The sequence below is a fragment of the Heterocephalus glaber genome, unplaced genomic scaffold (genome assembly GCF_053883595.1).
Source record: "Heterocephalus glaber isolate CG9 unplaced genomic scaffold, H.glaber_assembly_v1.0 deba00001523, whole genome shotgun sequence".
Classification (NCBI taxonomy): Eukaryota; Metazoa; Chordata; class Mammalia; order Rodentia; family Bathyergidae; genus Heterocephalus; species Heterocephalus glaber.
In genome coordinates, this window is record NW_028258327.1 from 23,757,642 (window position 1) to 23,785,357 (window position 27,716).

A 27,716-nucleotide genomic window follows, 5' to 3' on the forward strand; every position below is an offset into this window, starting at 1 on the left:
GTTAGCTGGTGTGGAGTGAGTCAGACTAGACAGTGAGAGATATTAATGTTGACTCTTGAGAGCTCTAGAAAAGCTGAGTAGGAAGAATATAGAATTCCAGAAGAAGTATAGACTCGGGAAGAGATGATCATGGAGAAAGTTTAGTCTGGGACACGTTGAGGTTGAGGGGCTTCTGGAATATTGATTTGTAGGAGGTAACTGGATATTAAAAGTGAATCAAGAAGTTCAGTGGATTCTCAAATTAGAGACTAGTACTTGGGAATTATTAACATGTAACTAGTAATTGATAATCTTATGTGAGCAAAGATTAACCAAAAGATGCTTATGGGTTTTTGTTTTGTTTTGCTTTAAAATACAATAAGCTTAGTGGTAGAGTGCTTGCCTAGCATGCATGAGACCCTGGGTTTGAGCCTCAGCACTGCAAAAAAAAAAAAAATAAGCAAAATACACTAAACAAAATGCAGAAAGATATATACAGAGAATAACAAGAGAGTGCGGTAACTAGAAAAGGATTGGAGAAAAGAGAAAAAAGTTAGAAAGGCTGACAAAGAAAGATGGTTAAAGTAGAGCTAATTGATATACTACTAATAATTACAAAAAAAGAAAAATATTTTGGCACATGATCTCTTTTAGAGGGAAAAAAGAAGACGGTAGAGGGGCATGAAGCTAGGTGGCTCCTGTTAGCCACCAGAAAGAGATGCCAGCCTGAGACAGCTAAATTGCTGCCGGGCAAATGACATTAAGGGTGGAACTGGCTACAGAAGAGGGAAGCCCAGGAAACAGTGACTGTTTTCATCCAGCCATTTGCACACAGGGAACTTCATAAGATGGGTGTTTGTAATTTGGGGAATGTTAATACTGTGTTCCTCTTGAGTACATCATTATTTAGTGAAGCTTTAGCAATTTACAAAATCAGTTACAGGGAAATTGGAGATTCCTCCCATCTTCTACTTCTTGAAAACATTGCTGCTGCCTTAAAATGAAAAATCTGTTAGCTTATGTAGTAGCCACCGGTGTATTCAACAGTTTCTTCATGGAAAGCTCACAATGACTTTGCTTACACCTTTTGCTGAATCCCAGTCTGTGAAAGGATGTGAAGGTTGTCACAGCAGCAATGGGAGAAAGTAAGCTGCCCAACACACCAAAGCCTAGGAGGGCTCCCTGCTGAACAGCCAGCTGTGGGGAGAGCAGCCAGCCAGGGAAAGAATCTAAATTTAAGACTGAATAGTTTTCCTTTCCCAGGTGTTTTGGATGGGCTGAAAAAGAATTAAAATTTGATTTATTCCAAAGCACCAAATGATTTTAGGCCATGCTACACTTTCATTCTCTTTCTTGATGCCTTTGGTTTTGACTAAGAATCAAAAAGATCAAAAAATCAAAAAGATCAAAAAATCAAAAAGGATCAAAATTGATATGTGAAATAGGAAGAAAAAATCTAAAGGGGTAGGGGAAGTGGGAGGGATAGGGGAAAGGAAAGAAGGGAAAGGAATAAATATGAGAAAATGAAAAAATGGAAACAAAGTCTCTGTAAATAGGGAGGGCATGGGAATGGGGAAAAAATAAGAACCAAGATACATCATGTACAGGTACAAGATCCCAATGATGAATGTAACTGTATTGTATACCTAAAATGTACCAATGAACTTAATGAAAACAAAAAAAAGCATAAAAAAAAGCTGTCAAGTTTCTTTTAAGCTCTCTAACAGACCTAGTCCAAAACAACAGCATGTATGAAATGTCTCCAATATCTTTTATTAGTACCTTTTAAAATTCTCTTTTTAAGTCATTGGCCCAATATTGTTGCATTCAGCCACATTTTTACCACAAGGATTAAAAAGTACTTAATAATAGTATAATAATAGAATAATTTTATTCTACTGATTCAATGCCAAATGTATACACAAAATTATCTGGATAATTCAATAAGTTACAGCATTCCATGTCTTAACAATAACAAGGACATAAATGATCATTTCCTGAGTTAAAAGTGCAATGTAAAATTTAATCTGTATTGCTAATAATTTATAGCATAGAAATGTGATCAAAGTGATCATTTTCTTTATCATGTCATACAACATAGCTGCTTATTTTAAAACAGTGATACAATTTCAATAATAAGGAAATCTGTAATTCATAACAAAGAATATTTTATGTATTTGTTACTTATTATGATTGTTTTTCCAGGTCAAATATTAGTAGTAAAATAAGTTATGGTACAAAATAAAGCCAACAAGTTACCTGTACTCACAGAATATTTGATTTCATTTAAGAAAGTAAAGACTGGATTGTAGTTAACATTGTAATACATACAAAAATTTTCTCTTAAAAATTTCTAAGCAATCACAAATTTAGGTGAATAAAGGAAACTAGCTGAATAAAGGAAAACGACAGTTCTTCATTATGCTGTAAAACTGTGGATCTCGTCTTTGGAAAAGTAAAGATCATGCAGCAACCTGAAAAACAAAAAACACATGATTTGTAGGGGAAATGTTTGAAAGTAAATAAGATCAAGATTTACCATCATATCACTGTATCTTCCATTTTCTCCATTTCATATATATTTAAAAAACTCACATTGATCACTTCTAAAAATCTGAGAATTCTTAAAATCATCGAATATCTAGTCAGTGTTCAAATTTGTACAATTTACTTATTGTAGTAGGCTGAGTCTTTTAAGTATATTTCAATCTACAAGATATTTCCTCATTCTCAACTATTTGTGTTCTGTAATTTATACACTGGGAAAAAGATCAGATTTTTATCTGTTAAGTCTCCTACAGTCCTCATTTTGCTGCATCTCTGTGGGATTCCTTAATAACATGCTCCTATGTCCACTTAATTCCCATAATTTAATAACTGAATCTAGAAGCTTGATCAGATAGAGATTTAATTCTTTTTGGCAAGACTATTTCATAGGTTGTGTTCTTCCAGCCAGTGGCACACAATACATGATTACTTCTCTTGCTGGATGCTAGGAATCATTGATGATGCAAATATAGGCCCATTAGTTCACTAGGGACTAAAACTGGTAACATTCTATTTCTATTATTCTTTCTTCTTTAATCAGCTAAGAAATTCTATGTAGACAAAGGTCCACTCATTTATTATGTGGTTATCTAGTAGTATGGCTCATACAGAAAAGGCAGAACAAATGTTTTACTGTATTCTTCCCCTTTATTCATCAGTTTCAAATTGAGGAATTAATTCCCCTAGCATTTTATTTTCATTCTCTCACTGGACAGAAAAGCATATATACAGTACAGCTGAAATACAATTCAACTTGGGAAATAGTATAAAGTGAGACTGAAACCTCAGAAGTCACTCTGTTTAAAATGCTGCTGAAATAATAACCATTTATTTAGTACTTACTATAATAATACATGTAGTCACTGTCCTAAGCATTTCATATGTGTAAGTATTATTACTTATTCCTGTTTACAGGTAAGTGCACTAATACTTAGAAAGGTTAAGCAGCTGACCCTAGGACACCCAGCAAGTTACTGTAAGATGATTATACATGGTAGGGATGGGATTAAAACCCCAAATGACACTTTTTTAGAGCACACACATATTCATCCAAAGGGCCAGTAGAGTACAAAAGTTCTGATGCAACAGTCAAGCCTCTGACTATCTGAGCCCATCCTATCTTTCCAGCTATGCACTGTCTCCACGGGAAAGGGGCTGCATTCTAGCCAAGCCTGTGTAGTCTTTTGAATACTTCTATCCTTAATGCATTTGTTCCTTCTTTCTCACTGCCTGTACTACCTCTTTCTATCTCTTCTAACTGGTAACATTTTAGTCATCTTTCAATAGGTCTTTCCTGACCCCACTGTTCCTGTCTTTCCAATACACACACCCCTAGGTAAAAGTAATTTGTCTCTCTCTGAATTTCCTTAACATCTGGATTTTATCCTACTAGGAGTACTTATGAACTGAGTCATATTTTACTTACTAGTATGTGTATCAGTTTCCACCACTAGACAGTTGTAGACTTGCAAAGCTCAAGGTCTATTTAGACAGTGGATCAAAGGATCATTATTGTGTTTTTTAAAAAATAAGCTTCTGACTCTTACCTATTTTTTAAAAAACATGCTTCTGAGTTTTCCTCTGTTACTATATCATACAAATTGCCAGATGTTCACCAAATATGGAAAGTTTTTTTGTTTTTGTTTTTTTTTGGTACCAGGGATTGAATTTGGGACCTTGTGCTTGGCAAGGCAAGTGGTGGAACCACTGAGCTAAATCCCCGGCCCTATGGAGAGTATTTTTGCAGTGACTATATATTTGTTTCTCAACACTGAGGAGTGGGTCTAGGCCCACCCATGATCCAGTTCTTTATATAAAAGGGCAGAACATTATGCATTCTTCCATATACTTTAAATCATTTCTAGATTACTTGAGATTAACTTAAGGCCCTAGGAACAAGTATGTTAGAGAACAAGTCTTTTTACAGAAAAACAATAAAATGATACCATAAGAAATCCATGTAATTTTCAATTTAAGAAAGACATATTATATCCATCAAGATGGTAAGGACAAGGAAATCAAAGATATGAGTTCCAAACTAAAATTCACAATGTAGATGCTATGAATTTCAAGTACTGATTTGAAACAAGTTACACCTCAAAAGACAACTCTATGCAGCCCGTTCAAGGGTAATACCAGGAATCCCTACATAATGATTAATGACATTCCTTCCTGGGTAAATCAGCTAGCACAACATTAAAAAGTTAGCTCAGGGGCTGGGGTTTAGCTCAGTGGTACCACCGCCTGCACTGCAAGTGCAAGGTCCCAAGTTCGATCCCCGTTACCTCCCCCCAAAAAATTAGCTCAGAGGCAAAACTGAGAAAAGAGCTATACAGATTAAAGTTGATTAAAAAAATAAAAAAATAATAAGGTCATGACTACCTTCTTTTAGGTATAAAGCACAGCATGATGTTAAGCCAATTTAGCTTTTGGACATATGTGCTGCACTTCTGGCTGATAATGGAGAAAAATTCGCAGTTTACACTTTTAATCTATGTAAGTTGCACCCATCCTTTTAAATGGCATCAACATTAATGTCATCATCCTTAATGTGAAACTTCAGTTTCAACTTTTGGTACACTGGCAATCTGTTAATCTATCAACTCAATGTTCTCATCTTCATCTTCTTCACCACTATCAGAAGATTCTTCCTTTCCTTCAACCATTTTATAAATGGTTCTGCTGTGACATGAATCTCTTTGGCAAGTTCTTTTGAAACATTCTTCTTAGATGCCTCTTCTGACCACCTTGTGATGATCTCCTCTTCCAAATGGATTGGATCATTCATCTCCTTCAAGATATGTGGGATTGTGGAGAGGAGCTGAGCTTGATGCTTTGCTACCACACACTCCAAACCATGAAGAAGGACCACTAAGCTTTGTGGTTATTGTGATAGAATCTTAGGAAATGGCGCTTATATTTCTTAATTTGTTCTCTAATATTAAAAAGAACTTCAGTTAGAACAAAAGTCCATGGCTTTTACATCTAGCCTTTCTGCTTGAGCAACAATTTGTCAGATGATCCAATAATGTCGTATTCTCTCTTTTCCTTAACAAAATCAAACAGGATATTCACACACTCTTCTATGGTTCTTTCCAAATCATCACTGAGTGCCAGGCTTTTGCAAGGTCATTGATTTACTTCATCCATTCTGTACCTTTGAGCTTCAATTGTATCCTCCTCCTATCATCCTCCTCTTCTTCTTCCATAGCAGTGGAGGACTGATTTCATTTGGTAGTGACGGAGGTGGTGGTGATGTCTTCACTGCTGGATATGGAGCCATTTTCCTTGTCTTTGCCCTTTCTATTTTTCTTTTTTTCCTGTACCACTGTCACTATTTTCAGGTGAATTTTTTTGTCAAGCATGCCTTGATACTCACAGGCTTTATAAGAATTACCCATTTTTTGCTTCTTTGGATTCACATGCAGATCTGTTTTTAGGGTTCTCACACTAGAACAGAGAACCAATTTGTAAATGAATACATCTAACATGTCTTCCAGGTGATTTGCATCATAAGATCCACTGGCAATGTAACGGTCAATCATCCTTTATCTCAAACTGCATCTGTGCTCCCAGATCACAATCAAAGTACTATATTTTGTGGGATATATTGGAAGCCAATTAAGTACCTCTGCAAGTCCACCATGTTGACTATTACTGCCTTGATTCCATTTCCTTTGCCCTCAACCTTGGCAAACAGGGGCGGCATCTTGTAGTGACAGAACTGGTTGGAAACGCTGCAGTTGACAATGACAGACATTTTGGCTTATTAGTGGCTTATCAAGATAAAGAGATCATTAATTGTAACTTTTTAGTATCTTCTATGTGGAGAAGGGATGACATAAATGACTAAGGGTTCTTAGTCTCTGACATGAGAAAATTTTTGCCACTGAGGCTGTATCCTTGCTTGTGTGCTATGTTTTCCAAACACAGGTATCAGTGTCTGTGAAACAGCTCATTTTCATTAAAAAAAAAAAAAAAAAAAAGACATAAACTCAATGTGGCTCACCTGGGTCTGGGAGGAAGGTATAATGGAAACTGGTCCAGAGCAGGGGGGCAGGCAGCAAGCTAGGGGGGTCAAGCAGTGGGACCAGCTGTCCCAGTGACATCCATGTCCACACTGGTAGCACCAAGCCTGGCAAACTGCTGGGGATACAGCTGTAAGCTCCACAGGCTCCTGGGGAGCACCTGCCCTGCTGTAGAGTGGAGGGATGGGAGTGCTGAGCAGGGGTTCTCAAACTCATGATCCTTCTGGCTCAGCCTCCCAAGTGCTGGGATTACAGATGTGTGCCACCACACCTTGCAGACTACTGAGTGCACAGATACTGAGGTGCCAGTATACAAGGAGAGTACTATAACTTCCAGGGAACTACAATGAATTAAGACAGTACCAGCTTAGAAGCCCATCATTCATAGAAGAAAAAAAAAATCTAGTAATACTGATGCTTCCAAAAGAGATTCCTCCTCAGCTAGTCTTTCAATGCTGAAAGGTTTATGATTTTAATCATATAAAAGTATTATTATACTGCAATCTACAAAGTACTCATTGAGATACATTACTTCTAAGAAAGCAGTGTCACACTGTAGAAGACAATGTAGTTCTTAGCTTTTTTCTTCATAAAAAATTAAATTCTTCTATTTTTTGATTAGGGTCAATCTTTTTATAATTAAAAATAAAACAGCAAGCTAAATCTAGGAATTGTTAGGTTCAGTTTCATACTAACAAGATAAAATACGAAATTTAAGACAATAATATTTTAAAAACATCTAGTACTTCAATAACGGCTGTATTCAAACAAATATTCTAAAGTGTCATTTTAGAGTTAAATCATATCAAGGTGAATTTCAGGTACAGTAGCCACTACTATTGAGTTTTTCATTATCCAGGGCTCAACTGTTAGTCTTGCCTTACTTACTTTCCTTTATATCTTGTTGCCTGGTTTTGAATCACTGTTTTTATTATTTACTGATTTTTACCCAGTTGCAAAAAAAGAAGATTGAAAGCTACAATGAGACTAACACTGCTTATTAATTACTATTTATATTATCAAGCTCTGGTGGAAGAGGTTCAGCTTAATGTCCCAAATAAGATTGTGGCACCAATCTTATGACTGTCCATACTGCCAGTCATTGGCAGAGAACACTGACTGCTGGCTGTATGTGGCTATTGAGTCCCTATCTTAACACTATGCATAATCCTGGCCTCCAACCCTTTACCTGTATAAAGATTTAAAACTTTGTTAACAGATTATTAAAGTATAAGTTCATATGATCAGGAAGACCCAAGAGATAAATGAACCACTTTTATTGAAGATCCTCATTTCAGGGTATAGTGGATTGTTTCCTATCACAGTACTACTCACATTATTCCTTGTTCTATAAATGGCGTTGGTCCACAAATGCAGAGAAGGACTCTGGATTTTTCAAAACTTCGTTTCAGAAATCCAGAAAGAAGAGCTGGTGAAATGTGTCCCTGCTTGCTATTCCATTCAGATGTTGGTGCTGAGAGAACATATTCAACATCAAATCTAGGCAAAGAAAAATTTTAAAAGACTATTATTTTAGACATATTATTAGCATGTTTCAAGTTCAATGAAACACCTCCCCCAAAGAACAATTTAATATATCAAAACTGACACATTTGCCAGAAAATCCCTGGCATACAGGTAAACACATTAACTAAGGAATAGCTTTTGCTATAGACAAGGAAAGTAATTCAGTACTTTTTTTTTTTTTTTTTTTTTTGGTACCAGGGATCGAACTTGGGACCTTGTGCTTGTGAGGCAGGTACCAGAAACACCGACCTAAATCCCTGGCCCAATTCAGTATTTTTTATTGAACTCACTGAAAGAGAATTTCAAGGGATCTCAGAGAAATTCACATTTCTACTAATAATCTGCTTGTATAAATCACAGTAAAGAGTAATTTTCAGTGACATGTATTTTAATGTCTGGCTCAAAAATCTCCAATTCCAAACCCTTACAACCAATTTGACTAAGAAGCCTATTTGCTTGCTGTTGCTGTCTCCAAGACCAACAGCCTCAATTGTGCTCTCCCTTCTGCCTACCTGATGTTAACTCTGTGTTCACACAGAGTTCAGCACCACAGTCCACTAGATCACACAAGCCAGAAATCTAGGATTTATCCTGGGAATCTTGCTGTGCCTCACCACCCATATCCAATGTATTACCAAGTCGTAGTGCCTAATTCTTTGCTTTTCTCAATCTTTATTGCCATTGCACTGCCCATTCTTTATCTTCTTTCTGTAATGCTTCTACTACCCTCCACTCATCTGTTCTTAGTTCAAACATCATGTCCACAGGGAGGTGCTGCAGCCCCACTAGTCTAGGGTCCTTAATTACACATATTATAGAAATATTTTCCTTTTCTTCATGGCATTTATTTCAGGTTGTAAGTATGTAGTTCTATAATGATTATTTTATTGTCTAACTTCCTCATCAGACTACAGACCCAATGAGAGCAGGAATCATGTCTGCTTGTGCCTAGTGGTCAACACACAGGAACACTCAAATACTATGAATAAAACTGGCTGAAGAAAGTGTACAAAATTAATATGGGAAAGAATATCAATCTAAATCTCATAATGTAATTACAGACTATATCTTCCCACAGGCTTAGTAAACTATTAAGTAAACTGCTACTGAAAAGCTATAATAAATTCACAATTCTGTTGCACCTGTTCTGTTTGCTCCATTTTAGCAAACAAAATTATTACCATTTTCAGCAGCATCAAATCAAACACATTTCTGCATGTTCTAGTGAATAACTGAGATATTTCCTGAAGAGCAGTATTGTAAATATTGGTTATCCACTAATTTAAATCTTAAGAAAGAGTTGATGTGAACAGCTGCTTGTTTGAAAGGACAAGGGAACCAAATAAAAACACAAAAAGAAAATGTGTCTGCCTTCATATCACTGTGCCTCAGCTGGGTTAAGTTTCCCTAAAACTGGCATAGACCAACTAAGAACACCAACCAGGTCTAGAGAACTATCCTGGCTCTGCACAGCCTCTTAAGTCTTAGAGATCTACTTGTGGAAGAAGGGAGGAAAACTATGTAATTTCCTGCAATTGTAATATTTCCTGATTTTAAATTCAGAATACCTGCAGAACTATGCTTTATTTCTACCTTTGAGGTTCCGATTTAGTATTAGTATTAATCTACTCTATAGAGAACAGCTTTCCCAAATACAGGTTGAGCATCCCTAATCTGAAAATCTGAAATCAGAAGTGCTTCAAAATTTGAAACTTTTTGAGCATCATGTCAATGCTCGAAAAGTTCTGGGTTGTGGAGCATTTCAGATTTCAGATTTTCAGATTAGAGATGCTCCACAGTAAAGTCTATGCAAATATTTCCAAACCTCCAAAATCTAACGCTTCTGGTCACAAGCATTTTGGATAAGTGATAGTCAACCAGTACTTTCTTTCACTAACTTTTTTCTTCCTAGTCCTTAAAATTTGAATAATGTTAGAAAATCACAGAATGTGTGCTTGCTTAGGCAGCAGAAATACTAGAAAAGTACAGCATGTGGTATTTCCTTACTGCTCCATAAGGGGATAGTTCTTATTTATCTTGTTCAATAGTCTATACAGGCCTGGCTCAACAAAAGAGCACAAAAAATAAATTTGTTGAGGGAATAAAGGAATTTATTTACAAAGAAGCCATACTGGCTAAAATTTAAAATTGTACTTGGAAAAATAAGATTATGTGCTTTCATATATGAAATTACATACATAAATGTGAATTAATAAGTACATTTTTCTGGAAAGAAGATTTATAGTTTTTCATTAGCATAACAAGAGGAGTCCCAAAGCAGTTGTAGAGCTACTGTCTAAGAAATTTCTAATTATATATACATATTGGGATAAAGACGGTGCACGGTTACATTACAAGAGAACAGTGGTCTCCTATGGCTCTATTTTTAATGAGTGTACCACTGGAATAAAATGAGATATATACATTAATGCTGAAATCTATGTAATCTGTAATAAGTACCTATTCACAATTTTTATTTGCTGAGATGCTTTTTTTTTAAAAAAATGTCTAATCAATGACCTACTTTCTGCAGGCATCTACTAGGTGCATGGTAAGTAACTAGGATCTTTATATAAATGGTATACATTTCCTATGCATTTTGTATTTATTCACATAATGGTTCCTTGGTTACAATTTTAGGTACCTCATGGAAAAAGTGAAGAGATGGCATGAATACAATTTAAGGATATTGCAAAGAGGCTGCTATCCTGCATATCACCTTCACTGGATGAGAAAATAGCTTAAACTGGAGCAAGAATAAATCTAAGTTAAAATAAAGAATTCCTTAATGAAGGATTTCTTATATCAAGATATAGATCTTCTCTTGGAATTTTCTGAACAAAGGGCAACTTACTGTCTGAAATAATTACAGCACTGAGTGTGATGGAAAGAGCATATCAATAAACATCCTGAAATTCCTCTCTGCCCTATGATTTCAAAAGAGCCAGAAAAGACTAGGACTCTTGAGAAGGTTACCCAAAAATAAATTCAGAAAACCATAAAATGCCAAAAAAAGAAAAAAAGTCATGGGGGAAGAGGGGGTAAGAGACCTTCTGCTAAATGCCTCTGTGTTCTCAAATGCCAATGAAAATAAATCGCTTGTTAGCCCAGTGGTTCTGGTGCCTGCCTCACCAAGCTCAAGGTCCTGAGTTCGATCCCCAGTACCAAAAAAAAAAAAAAAAAAAATTTTTTTTGTTTTAAAGTAGACCTACAGTGATCTCAGATAAAAGTCTTGAAATACAAATCTATTCATTCTAAATCATATGCAGATCCTGCATATCCAGCAACTCATTTCCCCCTCCTTCTGCTTTAGCCATTCAGCTTCCAATATCTACCTCCTTCATATTGTTCACAGACCTACCCTGCTTCCTCATTTTTACTGCTACCATGCTAAATTGGGCCCTTACTTTCTATCTAAAATACCACTCTTAATAGTCTTCACCATAATCTGTCTGATACTGCACTGCCGTATTAGTTTTCCTAAAAACGCAGATCCAACCTTCCAACTTCTTTGTTTAAAAAACTGCAGTGATTCCGCATTGCGCTCAGATTAACATCTCACAGTACTTGGCTTACCTAGCTTTTCCTACTTTATCTAATGAAAAGTACTAAGGACAAAACTGAACTCTGCTCTGTCACTGAAATACTACAACATTCTGACCCTTGTGTTACTTGTGTACTACCAACACTTCTTTTCCTATTCACAAAAATGCCAATTTGTTCCCCAAAGCCCAGCTCAAAGCCCTTTCTTCCACGCAGCTCTGATATCCCCATTCTCACAAAAATACAATTACCCTTTCTTATCCCTAGACCTCCATGACATATCATATGTTCCTCTGAAGACATAGCTTCTATAATTACTGATATACGATTCCACTCTCCTAGGACAGAGAAGGTGAGCCAGTCCCAGCACCCAGAAGGAGGCTCCCCCACCACCATTACTGATATACTTCAGAACTCCACCACCAAGACTGAGTGAAAGGATGAGATCTAATTCTAAAGAGTGTTTCAGTGTTTTAACTATAAAATTTCAGAGAATTTATATATGCATAATTCAGTAATAATTTAATAACAATTACGATTTGACTGAAGAGCATTACCCACTCATCTATAAGCCTTTAAGGCTAGGGTTCTCCTATTCCCACTTAAAGCCGCAGTCTATGGCACAATTCTTGACAGTGTTCTAAAGCCATCTGTGTAAGCAGGGCCTTTTTCTTTCTAGCGAGTGCTTGAACTAACCTCACTCAAAAAAGGCCAGGAGTCTGCAGAGATCCTAAATCAAACAATGTCCATCTAGCACCTCAAGCAAGGAATGCTAAGTCTCCAGAAAAAGGAAAAAGAAAGTGGAGGAGGGAGGGAACACAAATAAACAAGCACAAGTGACCAAGAGGAGAAAGAGAAGGAGCAGAAGAGGGAAGATTAAAGGCAGGCCAGAATCACTTCTCTCAGCAAGCTGGAAAGTACCACTCACCTGGTGAGTGCTGTTAGAGCCAGGCATCCAGAAGTGAAAAAAAAGGGGTCTTTCCTCATCCTCAATACTCCAGCCTATGTACTGTCATCAAACCCAATTACATAGATCAAAACAAAACACACACACAGCTTTAAGACACTTTATGTTCAGAAGCTGTCAACACATTCCTTTTTACCTGTCAATTTGTAAATTATATTTTACTCCTATTAATAAATTGAAATTACAATGTCTATTCATTAAAATAGTAAGTTTCTTTTAAAATTTTATAAATGTCTCTTTAGGAGATATATCTTAAATAATACTTCTGTCAAAAACCTACCAGAAATATATTTTTTAAAACCTCGCTTAAAAAGTCTACCATTGTCTAAATATATATATTTATTTATTTATTGGCAGTGAAGATTGAACATAGTGCCTCTGTGCTGAGCAATAGTTTTAGCCTTTTTTCATTTTTAAATTTTGAGACAGTCTCGCTAAGTTGCTAAGTTATCCAGGCTGGACTCCAACTTTCAATACTAGTGCTTCAACCTCCCAAAGTGCTGGAATTAATGTTTGGGGAAATAGGAGCTCTAACAGTTGAGATAGAAACCACACATTTAGAGATCCTCTGTAACCACAACCCAAACATCTGAGCAAAGGCTTCACAGTTCTCAAAGCATTTACATTTTCTTCTTCAAACCTCACATTTCTTAATGAAATAAACAGGAAAGATGTCATTATTTTTTTGGAAGATAAAAAAGGCAAGCCCATAGAGCAAGGTAATTTTGAATAGTCTCCAGTTATAAAGCTTAAGAATGAGTACAATGGAAACTTGAATTTAGGTTTTAGGCTTAATAAAAGCTTCTGAGTGTAAAAAATTCATGGAAACCTAAGAACTAGTATTTCGTTAAGTCATTCTTTAAATTGCCATACAGTTACCAAAATATAGCAAATACTCTTAAATTTATGCTTTAAGTAGGTAAATAACAGTAACTATTCAGTAGGGATAAATGAGTTCAGGTTAGCCTTTGTGAAAATAATGTATTAAAAGAGAACAGGGAGGATGATGGGAGGTAACAGAGACTAAAAAAAAAAATAGAAAAGGTCACTGCATTACCTTATTATAGATATTCAGAAAGCATTTAGAAGAACTGGGAACCCCTTTGACAGATAAGTTCCTAAGGGCTTTAACTATAAAAAGGACTAGGATTTTACTTACATCAGACTATTGTTTTTACTTCAGATACTTTGTGCAACTTATAAAGCCCTGAATTCTCGCTTTTAATGATTATAAAAATGCTTTGAAAGTCTGATAGCATGTCCGATTCATTCTTGTAAAAGAAATTTATTATTGAGTTTCTTACTATTTTCAACACTTTCAGGGGAAGTTGTTGCATATGCTTACTTAAATTATCTTATTTTAGTTGATGGTTCTGGACTCTTTTTCAATACAACAAATTCTCAATTTGCTATCCTTTCTGTCTCTGAGCTCAGTTTCACTAGAATTGTTTTCTATGGACTACAGCAGTATTTCACAAGGTGTACACCAGTAATAGGGCTACATATAAATGTTAATGCAAACAAACAAAAATGAAGAAAATCTTGCTAAACAATAAAACTCCTTCTAGAAAAAAAATCACTAAGAAATCTTCTTCTAGGGGAGCCACTAAGAAAGGCTCTAAGAAATCCTGTAATATCTTTAATTTTGTTTAATCTCATCAGATTTATTTTATCTGCACCATTATACAAGAAAATCTTGAATTAGCAAACTGATTATACAGAACATTTTCAATGAAACCCAATTCAGTACAATATAAATTTACATATTACATACCTAGATTTTTCTCAGACAGTATTTCTTTGGGTGTAGGGGCACTGATGTTATTTACATTTCTAGAAGGGTGAATTAACTTAATATTTTTCTTTGAAGAGCTTCCTTGTCAATTCAAAACTTAGAGAGCCAAAGCCTAGACTCAGTACACAGGTATGATTATTTAGAGTTAACACCAGTGTGATACCTTTTATCCTTAAATGCTAATTTTTCCAATTGGTTTCTCCAGATTATATCATCCTCTGTTTTATTGAAGAACATCAACTTCAACTTCCTTAAAAGAAAAAAATGTATTAAATGTAACTAGTTACATTTAAAATATATATTACAAGTGGAACATCTAAGGTGAACTAGGGTGAATGCTTTTAGTGATTAGGTAACCAAAAATATCAAAAACTGAAATGAGATAAAAGAACCAAGTTAATAAAATAGCTATGACTACAGGAGGCAGAGTAAGAAATGACAAATGAGAGAACAAGAACAAATCTAATAAGGTCCAAGTAATAATCATTTAAAAATACCTTTCCAGTGATGGCAAACCTTTTAGAGCTTTCAATGTTAACAAACAGCTGGCTGCAGCACACATGCCATAGGTTCACCACCAGTGCCTTACACTAATTAAACAGCCTCACAAACAATAGTAATTAAAGGTAAAATTACATACCTGAGACTGGGTATGTTACTCAAAGCATAATTCAGTATTTTAACCATTGGTGTGAAGCCTGTTCCAGCTGCCACTAAAAAGAGATCTTCTAATTCCTGGAGTCTGGATTTTTTAAAATTGCCTTCGGGACCACTTACAGAAACAAAATCTCCTAAATAATGAAACATAAACTAAATCAGAAAAATAATTGAGCAGAGAAATTGAGAAAGCTGAATTTAGAACACTAATGATTAACAGAATAAATATTTAATCTGCTGACTACATATCAGTCTTTAATGTATGTAAAAGCAGTTTTAGAGATAATCATTAGGCTTCTAGTATGCCTGGATTATATCATTATAATCAAATTAAAAACAAGCTTTAATTATATCATTTCCCACCATTATTTCCACAATCTGTAAAGTCTGTAATTTATAAACTACTGCAAAGTACTTATTCACAAATGATCAATAAAGGGTTGACTATTAAATTTTAACCACCTCAAAAGCAGAGTCCAGGTATACCTGTCCTGCACAATAAATGGTACAGAATAGATACTGGCTATTCATATACTGATTATAGTGACTGGATTAATAGGAAAGAAGATTGAAATAGAAACATTTTCTAAATCTTACATCAGTAAATGTGCTAATTTCTCCTCCATCAAATTTTTGAAATACCTATGAATTAAAATAAGAAGAGCTATTCTGAGTTTAACTGAGTCAAAAGCAATGAGCTATACTTTGAGCATGCTTGTTTCTGATCTAGAATCAACACAGGTGAAAAATCAGTACCCAGCCTCTACAGTGCAGCTGATATCACCACCATGAAGCATTCACAAAAGAAAACTGTTGTCAAGGTCTACATTTGGAGATTTCCAATTTAACTTTAAAAATGAAAAAAATAATAGATACCCATTATTTTTAAATAATTTAAAATATTCTGGTTTATTTTAAAATACTTGGATGGTCAGAATGTTTCCTTTGTTTTCCATTGCAGAATAGTAAAAAAAAAAACCAAAACCCCATAGTAATCAATGAACCCAGTATTGGAAAGTAATAGAAACTCCTTGGTACAATTTGAAAGGGACCATAAGATCAGAATGCCCCTGGGAAAAAGCCAATAGATGACTGTTTACTAAACAAGTTTCACAGGTTGATAATAACTTGGTAACTTTTACCAACAGTTCAGTCCTTCCAATGGCACAAAATTGATTAGATTTAGTCAGGATAACTGATTTTAATCAACTTCACAAGAGTACACATGACAAGTACACATGACAAAATGACAACTGACTTCTTATAGGTGGCATCTAGTACACTGAACTTAGTATAGATATTTAGCACCCTAAACATTAAATGTCCCAGGCAGAGATCTTGTTTCTGTTGTACCCAGTGAGAGAGAACCAACCAGAGACTGATATTAAATCCACACAGGAGTTTATTACCAGCTGGGACCCGAGCCGAGCATGGGATGTGAGCCTCGACTGGGGGTTGACAAACATGTTTTATACACCTTTGAGGCCAACAGTTTCTAGGCCCCCCTATGAGATAGAACTAGTAAAGCAAGCAAAAGGTACAGAAGCAGAACGTCCTGCTGTTAGAACATTTGTAAAACAATAGTTGATTAATATGAGAAAATGGAAAAATAGGAACAAAATCTTTGTAAATAGGGAGGAATGGAGGGGTTGAAGGGAGGGCTGGGCAAGGGTGAAAAATAAGAACCAAGAGAGACTATGTAAAGGTGCAAATTTCCAATGATGAATGTCATTATATTGTATATCTAAAATGTACCAATGATTAGAATGAATAATCGATAATGCGAAATAGGAAGAAAAGGTCCAAAGGGGTAGGGGTAGTGGGAGGGGCAGGGGAAAGGAAAGAAGGGAAAGGAAAAATGATGAGAAATGGAAAAAATGGAAATAAAGTCTTTGTAAATAGGGAAGGGTGGAGGGCGTGAAGGGAGGGCTAGGAATGGGGAACAAAGAACCAAGATGCATTATGTAAAGGTACAATTCCCAATGAGAAATGTAATTGTGTTGTATACCTACAATGTACCAATAAAAGAATTTAATTTAAAAAACCTTGTTACAAAGCTAAAGTAATAGAAACAATATGGTCTATGTGTCTGTTTTGATTATTATAGCTTTGTAGTATATTTTTATAACTGTTAATGTGATCCCTTTAGCTTTGTTCCTTTTTCCTTAAAATTACTTTTGCTCTTTGGGAATTTTTGTTGTTCCATATATGAATTTTAGGACTTTTTTCTATTTCTGGAGAAAATGTCATTGGAATTTTGATGGAGATTGCACAGATCTGTAGATCACTTTGGGTAGTATGGTCATTGTTAGTTGAATTTATGACAAAGGTGCTAATCCAATGTAGCAGTACCATTCAACAAATGCTGCCATGCAACTATATAGCCACAATGAAAGTAATGAAGTTACACCTCTACCTCACACCATATACAAAAATTAATTCAAATTTAACCAAATACCTAAGTATAAAATCTAATACTATAACACTTTTTAAAGAAAACATGTATTACTCCTTATGACCTTGGGTTAAGCAACAAATTCTGAGATACAATACTAAACATATAAGCAATAAAATTAAAAAACAAAAAAAAAACAATAGTTGATTAATTGTTGTTTCTAAGAGACTCTCTAAGGGGAGGAAGTTTCTAAGCTTCCTCCTTCTGAGTTCATCTAAAGGGCAGGCAGGTGGGTCAAGCAGCAATATGGAGTCTGTCTTGCTAACAAGGGTCCTTCAGTTTCCATTATTAGAATATTTAAAAGGCTACATTACTCTTATTACAGGTTGCTGGTGAACATGGGATTAAAACAAAAAGATGAGGAAACCTCCAGATTGGCGCAAGATGGCTCTGAGCCCAGAGGAGGTGAGCCATGTGGGCACCAGGAACACACACCCACCCAACCCCCCCACCTCCACCTACTCCCGCATCAAAATGAGAAGACAGGTAAACAAGCCCCAGAACCAAACTTCCAGATCACCTACAGCAACCCCAAAGGGAAACAAGATGGAACACTCTGATACTCAACAACCTGGACTCCCTGAACTACCAACGAAAGAAGATCTGGAAGAAATGAAATCAGAAATAATTTCTCACATAACAGCAAAGATTGTGCCCATAGTGCAAGACATGATTAATCTAGAGAGGACACAGATAAAAAAAATAGAGGAGCTGAGAAACATGATGGAATGCTAACATGGGAAACCAATTGAATCCATAAAACAGATGCAAACAGATTCCAGGAGATTAAAAACTCCATTGAAAGTCTATGCAGCAGAATGAGCCAATGTGAGGACAGTATTTCAGATATAGAAGATAAGATTGCAATTAGTGACCAGGAAAAGAAAAAATTCTTTAAAATTTTAAGGGACCATGAGAAATCAATCAAGTAGCTGCTAGATGATGCAAAGAAAAATAACATAAGACTGATTGGAGTCAATGAAGAAACAGGAGGGAGTGCAGATAACATAAAAATCTGTTTACAAAAGTGATGTCAGAAAATTTCCCAAGCAGGGGAAAAGAACTTGACATACAGATAAGTGAGGCATATAGGACTCCAAATAGCCTTGATCAAAAGAAATCTACACAGAGGCATATAATTGTTAATATTCCATAAACCCAACAGAAGAACAAAATTCTACAAGTAGTCAGAGAAAAGAAACAAATCAAATGCAAATGAAAGCCAATCAGAATCACAGCAGACTTCTCAGTGCAAACCCTCAAGGCAAGAAGAGCTTGGAGTGATGTATTCCAAGCCCTAAAGGAAAACAGCCTCCAACCCAGATTGATGCACCCTGCAAAACTATCTTTCAAAATTGATGGAGAAATAAGATACTTTCATGACAAACAGCACTTTAGGAACTTCATGAATATCAAACCAGCACTCCAAAAAATTTTACAAACCATCCTAGGAAAAGACAATGGGGATCACAACCACAGGAAGCCCAGCAAAATGAATCCATCAGGCATGACAAGAAATTAAGGCAAAGGGGGAGAAGACAACAAAAAGAAAAAGTCATGACAATGATAAGTCAATACGTTTCAGTTATAACCGTCAATGTTAATGGTCTCAACTCAACAGTCAAAAGAAATAGACTGGCAGAATGGGTCAAGAAGCAAGATCTGACAATATGCTGCATATAAGAAACACACTCAATTGAAAAAGAAACTCATAGACTGAAAGTTAAAGGGTGGAAAACAGACTCCGTGCTACAGGAACCTGAGAAAAAGCAGGAGTAGCTATCATATTTGGAGATCAAGTGGACTTCAAACCAACACTGATTAAGAGGGACAAAGAAGGACACTACATCCTCATGAAGGGAACAATCCAAGAGGAAGAGATGACAATCACAAATATCTATGCACCAAACACTAGTGAGCCCAACTATATAAAGCGAACACTAACGGACATGAAAAATCAAATAAGTACTAATACAATAGTAGTGGGGGACCTCAATACTCCACTGTCAGAAATAGGTAGAACAGCTAGACAAAAAAACAAGCAATGAAATACTGGAACTCAATCAAACTCTTGAGCAAATGAACTTAACAGATGTTTACAGTGTGTTCCACCCCACAAAATCAGAATACACATTCTTTTCAGCCGCACATGGGTCGTTCTCCAAAATAGACCACATACTTGCTCATAGAACATATTTAAGTAAGTGCAAAGTAAGTGAAGTTATTCCCCTTATATTATCAGATCATAGTGGGATGAAATTGGAGAGCAATAGCAAAAGAATTTCATAAACATGTGGAAATTAAACAACACACTTCTGAATAACCAATGGGCCACAGAGGAAATTAAAGAAGAAATCAGACAGTTCCTACAATTAAATGACAATAACAATGTAACATATCGGAATCTATGGGACACAATGAAAGCAGTCTTATGAGGGAAATTCATAGCAGTGAATATGCATATTAGGAAAACAGAGAGAGCCCAATTAAACAAACGATGCTGTACTTCAAGCTTCTAGAAAAAGAGGAGCAGGACAAACACAAACCTCATACAAGGGAGGAAATTATAAAGATCAGGGCAGAAATCAATGCAACGGAGACTAAGAGACCAATACAAAAAATCAATGAAGCCAAGAGTTGGTTCTTCACAAGGATAAACAAAATTGACAAACCCTTAGCCAATCTTATCCAAAAAAGGGAAGAAAAGCCCCAAATCCATACATTTAGGAATGAAAAGGATGAAATTACAATGGACCCAGCAGAAATCCAGAGGATCATCAATACCTACTTCGAGGACCTATACACCAATAACATGGAAAACACAGAAGAAATGGACAGATTCCTAGACACGTATGAATTACCAAAGTTGAATGAAGAAGACCTAAAAATTCTAAACAACCCAATATCAATCAATGAAATTGAAATTATATTAAAAACGTACCAACCAAGAAAAGCCTGGGTCCTGATGGCTTCACCACTGAATTCTATAAGACATCTAGAGAGGAACTACTGCCACTACTGTTTAAATTGTTCAACGAAATCAAAAGGGAAGCAATACTCCCAAATTCATTCCTGGAAGCAAACATCACCTTGATCCCCAAAGCAGAGAAAGACCCAATTGAAAAACAGAACTATAGGCCAATCTCACTCATGAACATAAATGCAAAAATCCTTAATAAGACACTGGCAAACAGAATTGAGAAGATCATCAAGAAGATCATACACCCTGATCAAGTGGGATTCATTCTAGGGATGCAGGGATGGTTCAACATACACAAATCAATCAATGTAATACATTATACCAATAGAGCCAGGGACAAAAACCATACGATTATCTCAATAGATGCAGAAAAAGCATTTGACAAAATCCAACATGCATTAATGATAAAAACCCTACAAAAAATTGGAATAGATGGTCTCTACCTCAATTTGATAAGAGCCATCTATGAAAAACCAACAGCCAATATCATATTAAATGGTCAAAAACTGAAATCCTTCACCTTAAAATCAGGAACAAGACAAGGATGTCCACTATCACCACTCTTGTTCAATATAGTTCTGGAAACATTAGCCATGGCAATTAAACAAGAGAAAGAAATAAAAGGAATAAAGATAGGAAATGAAGAAGTGAAATTGTCATTATTTGCAGATGACGTGATACTCTACATAGAAGACCCCAAGAACTCCACCAAAAGTCTTCTAGACTTAATAACCAAATTCAGTCAAGTAGCTGGATACAAAGTCAACACACAAAAATCAATAGCTTTCCTCTACACAAACAACAGACTCACTGAGAGAGAAATAGGGCAAACAATTCCATTCACAATAGCATCCAAAAAACTGAAATACCTAGGACTCAACCTAATGAAAGAAATCAAAGACCTCTTCTCTGAAAACTATAGCATTTTGAAAAAAGATATTGAAGGGGATATCATAAAATGGAAAGACATCCCTTGCTCCTGGGTAGGAAGGATCAACATAGTGAAAAAGGCTACATTTCCAAAATTGCTATATAGATTCAATGTGATCCCAATTGAAATCCCAGTAGCATATTTCATAAACATTGAGAAAACAATCCAAAAATTCACTTGGAACAAGAGACCCAGAATAGCAAAACCAATTCTAGGTAACAGAGACATGGCAGGGGGTATCACAACCCCCAACTTGAAACTATACTACAAAGCTACTGTGATAAAAACAGCATGGTACTGACAAAGAAACAGATTTGAAGACCAGTGGAACACATTAGAAGATGCAGTAATAACTCCAGACACACTCAGCCATCTCATCTTTGACAAAGGAGCCAAACACCCTCACTGGAGGAAAGATAGTCTCTTTAATAAATGGTGCTGGAAAAATTGGGTTTCAACTTGCCAAAGACTAAAACTAGACCTATATCTTTCACCATGCACTAAATTAAAATTGAAATGGATTAAAGATCTAAATATAAAAACAGAAATGCTGAACTGGCTGGAACAGCAGTTAGGTAGAACTCAACTCTTCAAGACATTGGGGTAGGAAAAGATTTTTTGAACAAAACCTCAGTTGCCCGTGAACTAGCACAAACAATAAACAAGTGGGATCTCTTTTTACTAAAAAGCTTCTGCACAGCAAGAGAAACCATCAGCAGTATGAAGAAACAACCCACAATGAGGGAAAAAGTTTTCGCCAGCAGTCCCTCAGACAAAGGTCTACTATCTAGAATCTATAAAGAACTTACAAAAATCGGACCGCCCAAATTTAAAGAGCCAATCCAAAAATGGGCATCTGAAACGAACAGACATTTCTCACAGAAAGAAGTAGACATGGCAAATAAACATATGAAAAAATGTTCAACATCACTGGTCATTCAAGAGATGCAAATGAAAACAATGCTGAGATTCCACCTCACTCCAGAAAGAATGGTTGCTATCATGAAATCAACCAACAACAAATGCTGGCTAGGCTGTGGAGCAAGAGGAACACTGCTCCACTGCTGGTGGAAGTGTAGACTGGTGCAACCACTGTGGAAATCAGTATGATGATACCTCAAAGAACTAGGACTGGAAGTCCCATTTGACACAGCTATTCCCCTGCTGGGGATCTTCCCCAAAGAATTAAAAGAATCATACCACAGTGATATATGTGCACCCATGTTCATAGCAGCACAATTTGTAATAGCTAAAAGTTGGAAACAGCCCAAATGCCCATCAACTGGAGACTGGATAAAGAAAATGTGGCTTTTTAATAAAATGGAGTACTACTCAGCCATCAACAATGAGAAATTAGAAACATTTATTGCTAAATGGATGCACACTGAGGTGATACTCTTAAGTGAAATAAATAGGACACAAATGTGTAAATACCAAATAGTTTCTCTAGTGTGAGAAACTGAAAGTGTAAATAAGGACTAAAAGGTATAATAGGTAATGTGAAATAGGAAGAAAAGGGGCAAAGGGGAAAGGGAAGTGGGAAGGGTAGGGGAAAGGAAAGAAGGGAATGGAATTAATGTGAGAAAATGAAAAAATGGAAAGAAGGTCTTTGTAAATAGGGAGGGATGGAGGGGTTGAAGGGAGGGCAGGGGAAGGGGGAAAAAATAAGAACCAAGAGAGTATGTAAAGGTGCATATCTCCAATGATGAATGTCATTATATTGTACACCTAAAATGTACCAATAAAAAGATATACAAAAAAATAAAATAAAGCTTAACTATCCTAAACTAAATGTAAAAAAAACCCCCAAAAAACCCAAAAAGATGAATAATTTTATAGGACCATTCATTTAGGCCAAGATGAGGTTTTGTATAAATGTACAATTCTAAGTGACAGAAGTATTTGTGACATGTCTATAGTCCTTGGATGAAGTTGAAATAACACTTCATTTTATTCTCTGAAGAGTAACTCTCCACTCTGCTGTGTTCACAAAATCTTTATAAATAGTTTACAATACCATTCAGTAAGTTTCCACTTACTCTATTATAATCTGTATCAGCCCTTCACAAGGTGATAGCCTTCCGACTAGATCTGTGTGTATTTCAAACTACTTCAAGTTCACATTTATATATAGTATTTTGGTTTATGTACACTGATGACTAATCACATCTGCTATGGGTGGATTTCTGAAGTTTAATTTTCAGAAAGTAGCATTAGTTTCTTTGGTTCCAAATTTTGGTGATGCTCTTCACTGTTACCCCAGTATAATGCTAATGCTGCCTTATAACACTTTGAAAGTAGATAAAAAGCAGTGAAAAGGTGATACAGAAAAACAATTAGAGGCAAGAAGAAAAGTTTTAAAATCTTAACAAATCTCATTATAGTTCTTTTATTCAGACTTTCAAGGTACATCACCTGATAGCCTCGTATGTGTGAACTATCATGCCAAATGTGGAATACAAATATAAGATAATTTTCCTTAAATGCAAATCTTACAAAGAAGAAATGTATTTATCCTTAGAGCTGTAGATAAATTGTTACTAAGTGCTTTAGAGGAGGAAGGAGGCTTCAAAAAGGAAATGACATCTTGTCTGAGTCTTTTAAAAAAGGCACCTGACAGAGGGTTAATGAACATCCTGAATCAGGTATCTGTTTATATCTATGAATGCAGATGACAAACTAGTGAAACTGAGTAGCAGTATTTTTGTATAGCAAGAGATGAAACTGGATAAATCATCAAAGTCTTTATAGACCATGCAAAAGATTTAAGCAGTATAGGTAACAGGGACCCATCAGAGGTTTCAAAGTTGTGGACCAACATGATTAAATCTGTTCTCAGGGCAATATGTAGAAACAATTGGAAAATGCAAATGAACAGGAAGAGAAAGAGATCAGTTAAAAGTCAAATGTGAACAACCAGTTAGAGGTCATGCTTTTAGGGGGATAGGAAGGAATGATTAAAAATTCACATACACACACGCAAAATTCACTGGGAGGCCGACTCAATAGAATTTAGGACTGGACTGGGGAGATGCAAGGCTGAACCAAGTCTCTAGATTAGGTCAAGGGCACACAACAATGACAAGGGACATGGAGGATAGGACAAAGAGCAGATGACTTTGGTTACAGACATGTTGAGTTTAAGATAGTTAATAGACTCCCATATGGATCTAAGTAGAGAGTATTTGATCCAACCTAGAGCACAAATGAGGTTTAAAAAAATGTAAAATTACTAACCAATCTGAAGATGATCAAGCTCTGGTGTAAGGAGTCCAGCAGGATAGATTTTGATCAAAAAGTAGATGTATTTATTATTAGGAAGATCTGGTTCTTTGAACTCTGAGAATAAGGAATAAGATACAGGTGTATATGGCTTTACTATTTCTGTACCTAGAAAAAAGTTCAAAACAAAGAAAATGAATTTTAAAAACTTAAGCTCTTAAAGATGAAATATACAAATTTTATGCTATCAATAGTTAAAACTAATATGCATATAATTCTAATTATATGCTCCATATCTATTAACATATGATTGATATATATCTCAAGCCTGCAAGTGCTGTAATAATTTTACCAAATCAATACTTTAACCATAATACAGGCAATCTATTTTTATTAAAAGTGTAGCTTAAACTTGTAAGGATACACATTAACAAATGTATCTATTCCCTCAGCATATGAACTCTGTAATGGACCAACACAAAAGTGACACCAAAAATTTCCCGTGGAGATATTAGACGGTATTTACATAATCATTTTAATTATATACCAAATACTTAAAAATAGTTAGTGAAGGCTATGAGATCATTTTCAGAGAGAAAGGGAGGGATTTCACTTTTCATTTTATATATTTTGAATTATTTTAATGTTTTCACATATTGTATGTCATTTTGGTAAGTGAATGAAAGGAATATTAATCCAACTACTTCAAAGAACACATTATTTTTAAAAGGTAAAAGAAGAATTCATGCTATAGTTTTAGTTAGCCAACTTCCAAAGAGAAAAATCATCACACATCTTAAAGACCAATATTTAATACACTGTCCTTAACATATACATAATTTATATGTAAATTAAAATACAATGGCAATAAGTGCACTGAGGAAGAATCAGCTTTTGAGTGGTAATCTGGAATTAGTGACAATGAAGAGAAAAATTTAAAGGTACCATTGTGATATACCTTATCCACTAAAACCTAGCTAGTAATGTTAAGACTAGTTGGTGGAAAAACTATGATTAACATCAGAATTTACCTTTTGCAACCTCAAAAGGCCAAGAAAATGTTGGATATCAAAACAAGGGTATTTGGGGCCAGGGATTTAGCTCAGTGGTTTCACTGCCTGCTGCACAAGCACAAGGACCGGAGTTCGATCCCTGGTACCAAACAAAACAAAACAAAAAACAAAAGAAGGGTATTTAAAGCAATTAAGTGAGGGTAATCTGGGATGAAACTGAAGGAAAAAGAATTCACACGAGAAAGAATATAATATATTTTAAAGCTTCTTATACTGGTGGAACATGTAAAAAATAATGCATAATCAGCCACTTGTTTTGAATTTTAAGAATTCAACTTCATAAGCGATAAAGCCATAAGTACCAAGTAAGAGATACTACTATGAGTTTCTAGTAGTCTTCAGGAGGACCATTATAAATCTTGCCTTTTTCTTCAGGGTTTTCTCAGTAATAAATTACAATGCTGATGGAATCATCTCTCCACCTAGGGCAATTTCTCTCTTCCATATGATAATGGGACACAACCATAGTTCCAACATGTAGGAGACACTGCATCCACAAACCAAGATTGTGGCTAATGCTAAATTCAGCTGCCCACCAACATTTATTAATCACTTAAATGAATGTTTACAAAATAGACTGGTACTCTTTTGAACTGCTTGTAAAGGAAGAAAATGTTCCCCCAAAGCCAGTAATTGCCTTACCTGTGATAGTTACCTTGAGGTAAACATGGTGCCCAACTGGCACCTGGAGATGAGTGCTTGGTGGCAGCATCAAACAGAAAAGCTTTGTATCATGAGTGACATCTTCCTTGGAAACTAACTGGCACTTTCTGTAGTATAAACCTAGAAAGTAATGCATCCTCTTATTGATACATAAATTAATAAAAAGTAATAATAGACAACTAAGTGAAGCACATACTTAGTTTTTGTCACTAAAAGGTTTTAAAAATGCCACTAAAATGCCTATACATTTTAAAAGTTCATCAAAATTATAAGGCTATTTTTTCATTTTATTTCCTGAAATACTTCTATAATCTAAAAAATGAATTAATAAAATAAGCATTATTTTATGTCTCTTACCATAGCATGCCAAAACCATTATATTCTAAGAAATTAAAACATAATTTTTTGTAAATTTACTTTTTAGATAATTCCATCCTTTAAACTTTATGTTTACAATTAAATTAATTGTATATATGAAAACTATCTGGTAATTTAATGTACAATTTGCATTCTAAAGTCTTACACAGTAGAGAAGCTTTAAAACTGAAGTATTTAAAGCTTAACATTGGCACAATTAAATCATTTTAGAAATTAATTAAATTAATTAAATAATTTTAGAAATACCTTTGATAAAGGCAAGAAAAATATTCATTGTATCTATGTATGTATTTATGTATATAAATTTTAAATATCAAATTTAAATGTCAAAATTATTTTTTAAAAAATTAACTTATTTGTGGTACTACACTGAACCAATCTTTGCACTGAGCTACATCCCAACCTTTTTAAAATTTTGTTTTCATTTTTTAAAATATTTTTTGAGGCAAGGTCCTGCTAATTCCGGCTGGCCTTGAACTCACTATGTAGCCCAGGCTGGCCTTGAATTCACAGCAATCTTCTTGCCTCAGCCCCCCAAGTGCTAGGATGTATGCACTACCACACCAGACTAAATTTTATTTTAATCATTGAGACAGGGTAACACAAAGTTGCTAAATTGCCCAGGCAACTTACAATTTACAATCCTGCCTCAGCCTCCCAGAGTGCTGGGATTCCAAGTATGAGTCACCACATCAAGCTCAAAAAATAAACTTTTAAACTTAAGGGTATATGTTTTGGCATCTCAAAAACTAAGTGAAGTGAAAAACAAAAGATTCTGGTTTGTAGCACCAATATACATTAACTTCAATAAAATAATTAAGTATTTCTATAAATATTGAAAATCTCTAAAATTAATATCCTAAGCTCAGAAAAATGTTATCTATATACAAAGCAAAATAATACTATTTACATTAGAATAATTTAGTATAGAATTTATAAAAAGCACTAATATTTTGACTTATAAATTCTCT

At 35.2% G+C, this 27,716-nt stretch overlaps 1 protein-coding gene across 9 annotated transcripts in view; it reads right to left on the reverse strand.

The window, feature by feature from the left end:
- Nucleotides 1-1,727: 1,727 nt before the first annotated feature.
- The window catches only part of Cyb5r4 (cytochrome b5 reductase 4), a 94,333-nt gene continuing 68,344 nt past the window's right edge, over nucleotides 1,728-27,716 (reverse strand). For 4 of the 9 annotated variants that reach the window (XR_002388014.2, XR_015441560.1, XR_002388013.2 and 1 more), the window contains 8 exons: nucleotides 26,347-26,487; nucleotides 24,647-24,799; nucleotides 15,027-15,177; nucleotides 14,550-14,636; nucleotides 7,890-8,054; nucleotides 6,536-6,722; nucleotides 6,156-6,263; nucleotides 1,728-2,453 (listed from right to left, as the gene is read on the reverse strand). Coding sequence is in view for 4 of the 9 variants with exons in the window: in XM_021240737.2 (XP_021096396.2) it covers nucleotides 2,442-2,453; nucleotides 6,536-6,722; nucleotides 7,890-8,054; nucleotides 14,550-14,636; nucleotides 15,027-15,177; nucleotides 24,647-24,799; nucleotides 26,347-26,487 (896 nt within the window). In the remaining 5 variants the exon portion in view is untranslated. Of the gene's footprint in view, nucleotides 2,454-6,155; nucleotides 6,264-6,535; nucleotides 6,723-7,887; nucleotides 8,055-12,552; nucleotides 12,634-14,549; nucleotides 14,637-15,026; nucleotides 15,178-24,646; nucleotides 24,800-26,346; nucleotides 26,488-27,716 lie in introns of those variants that run through there. The other 5 variants (XM_087188080.1, XM_004860252.3, XM_021240738.2 and 2 more) reach the window with 4 other exon arrangements.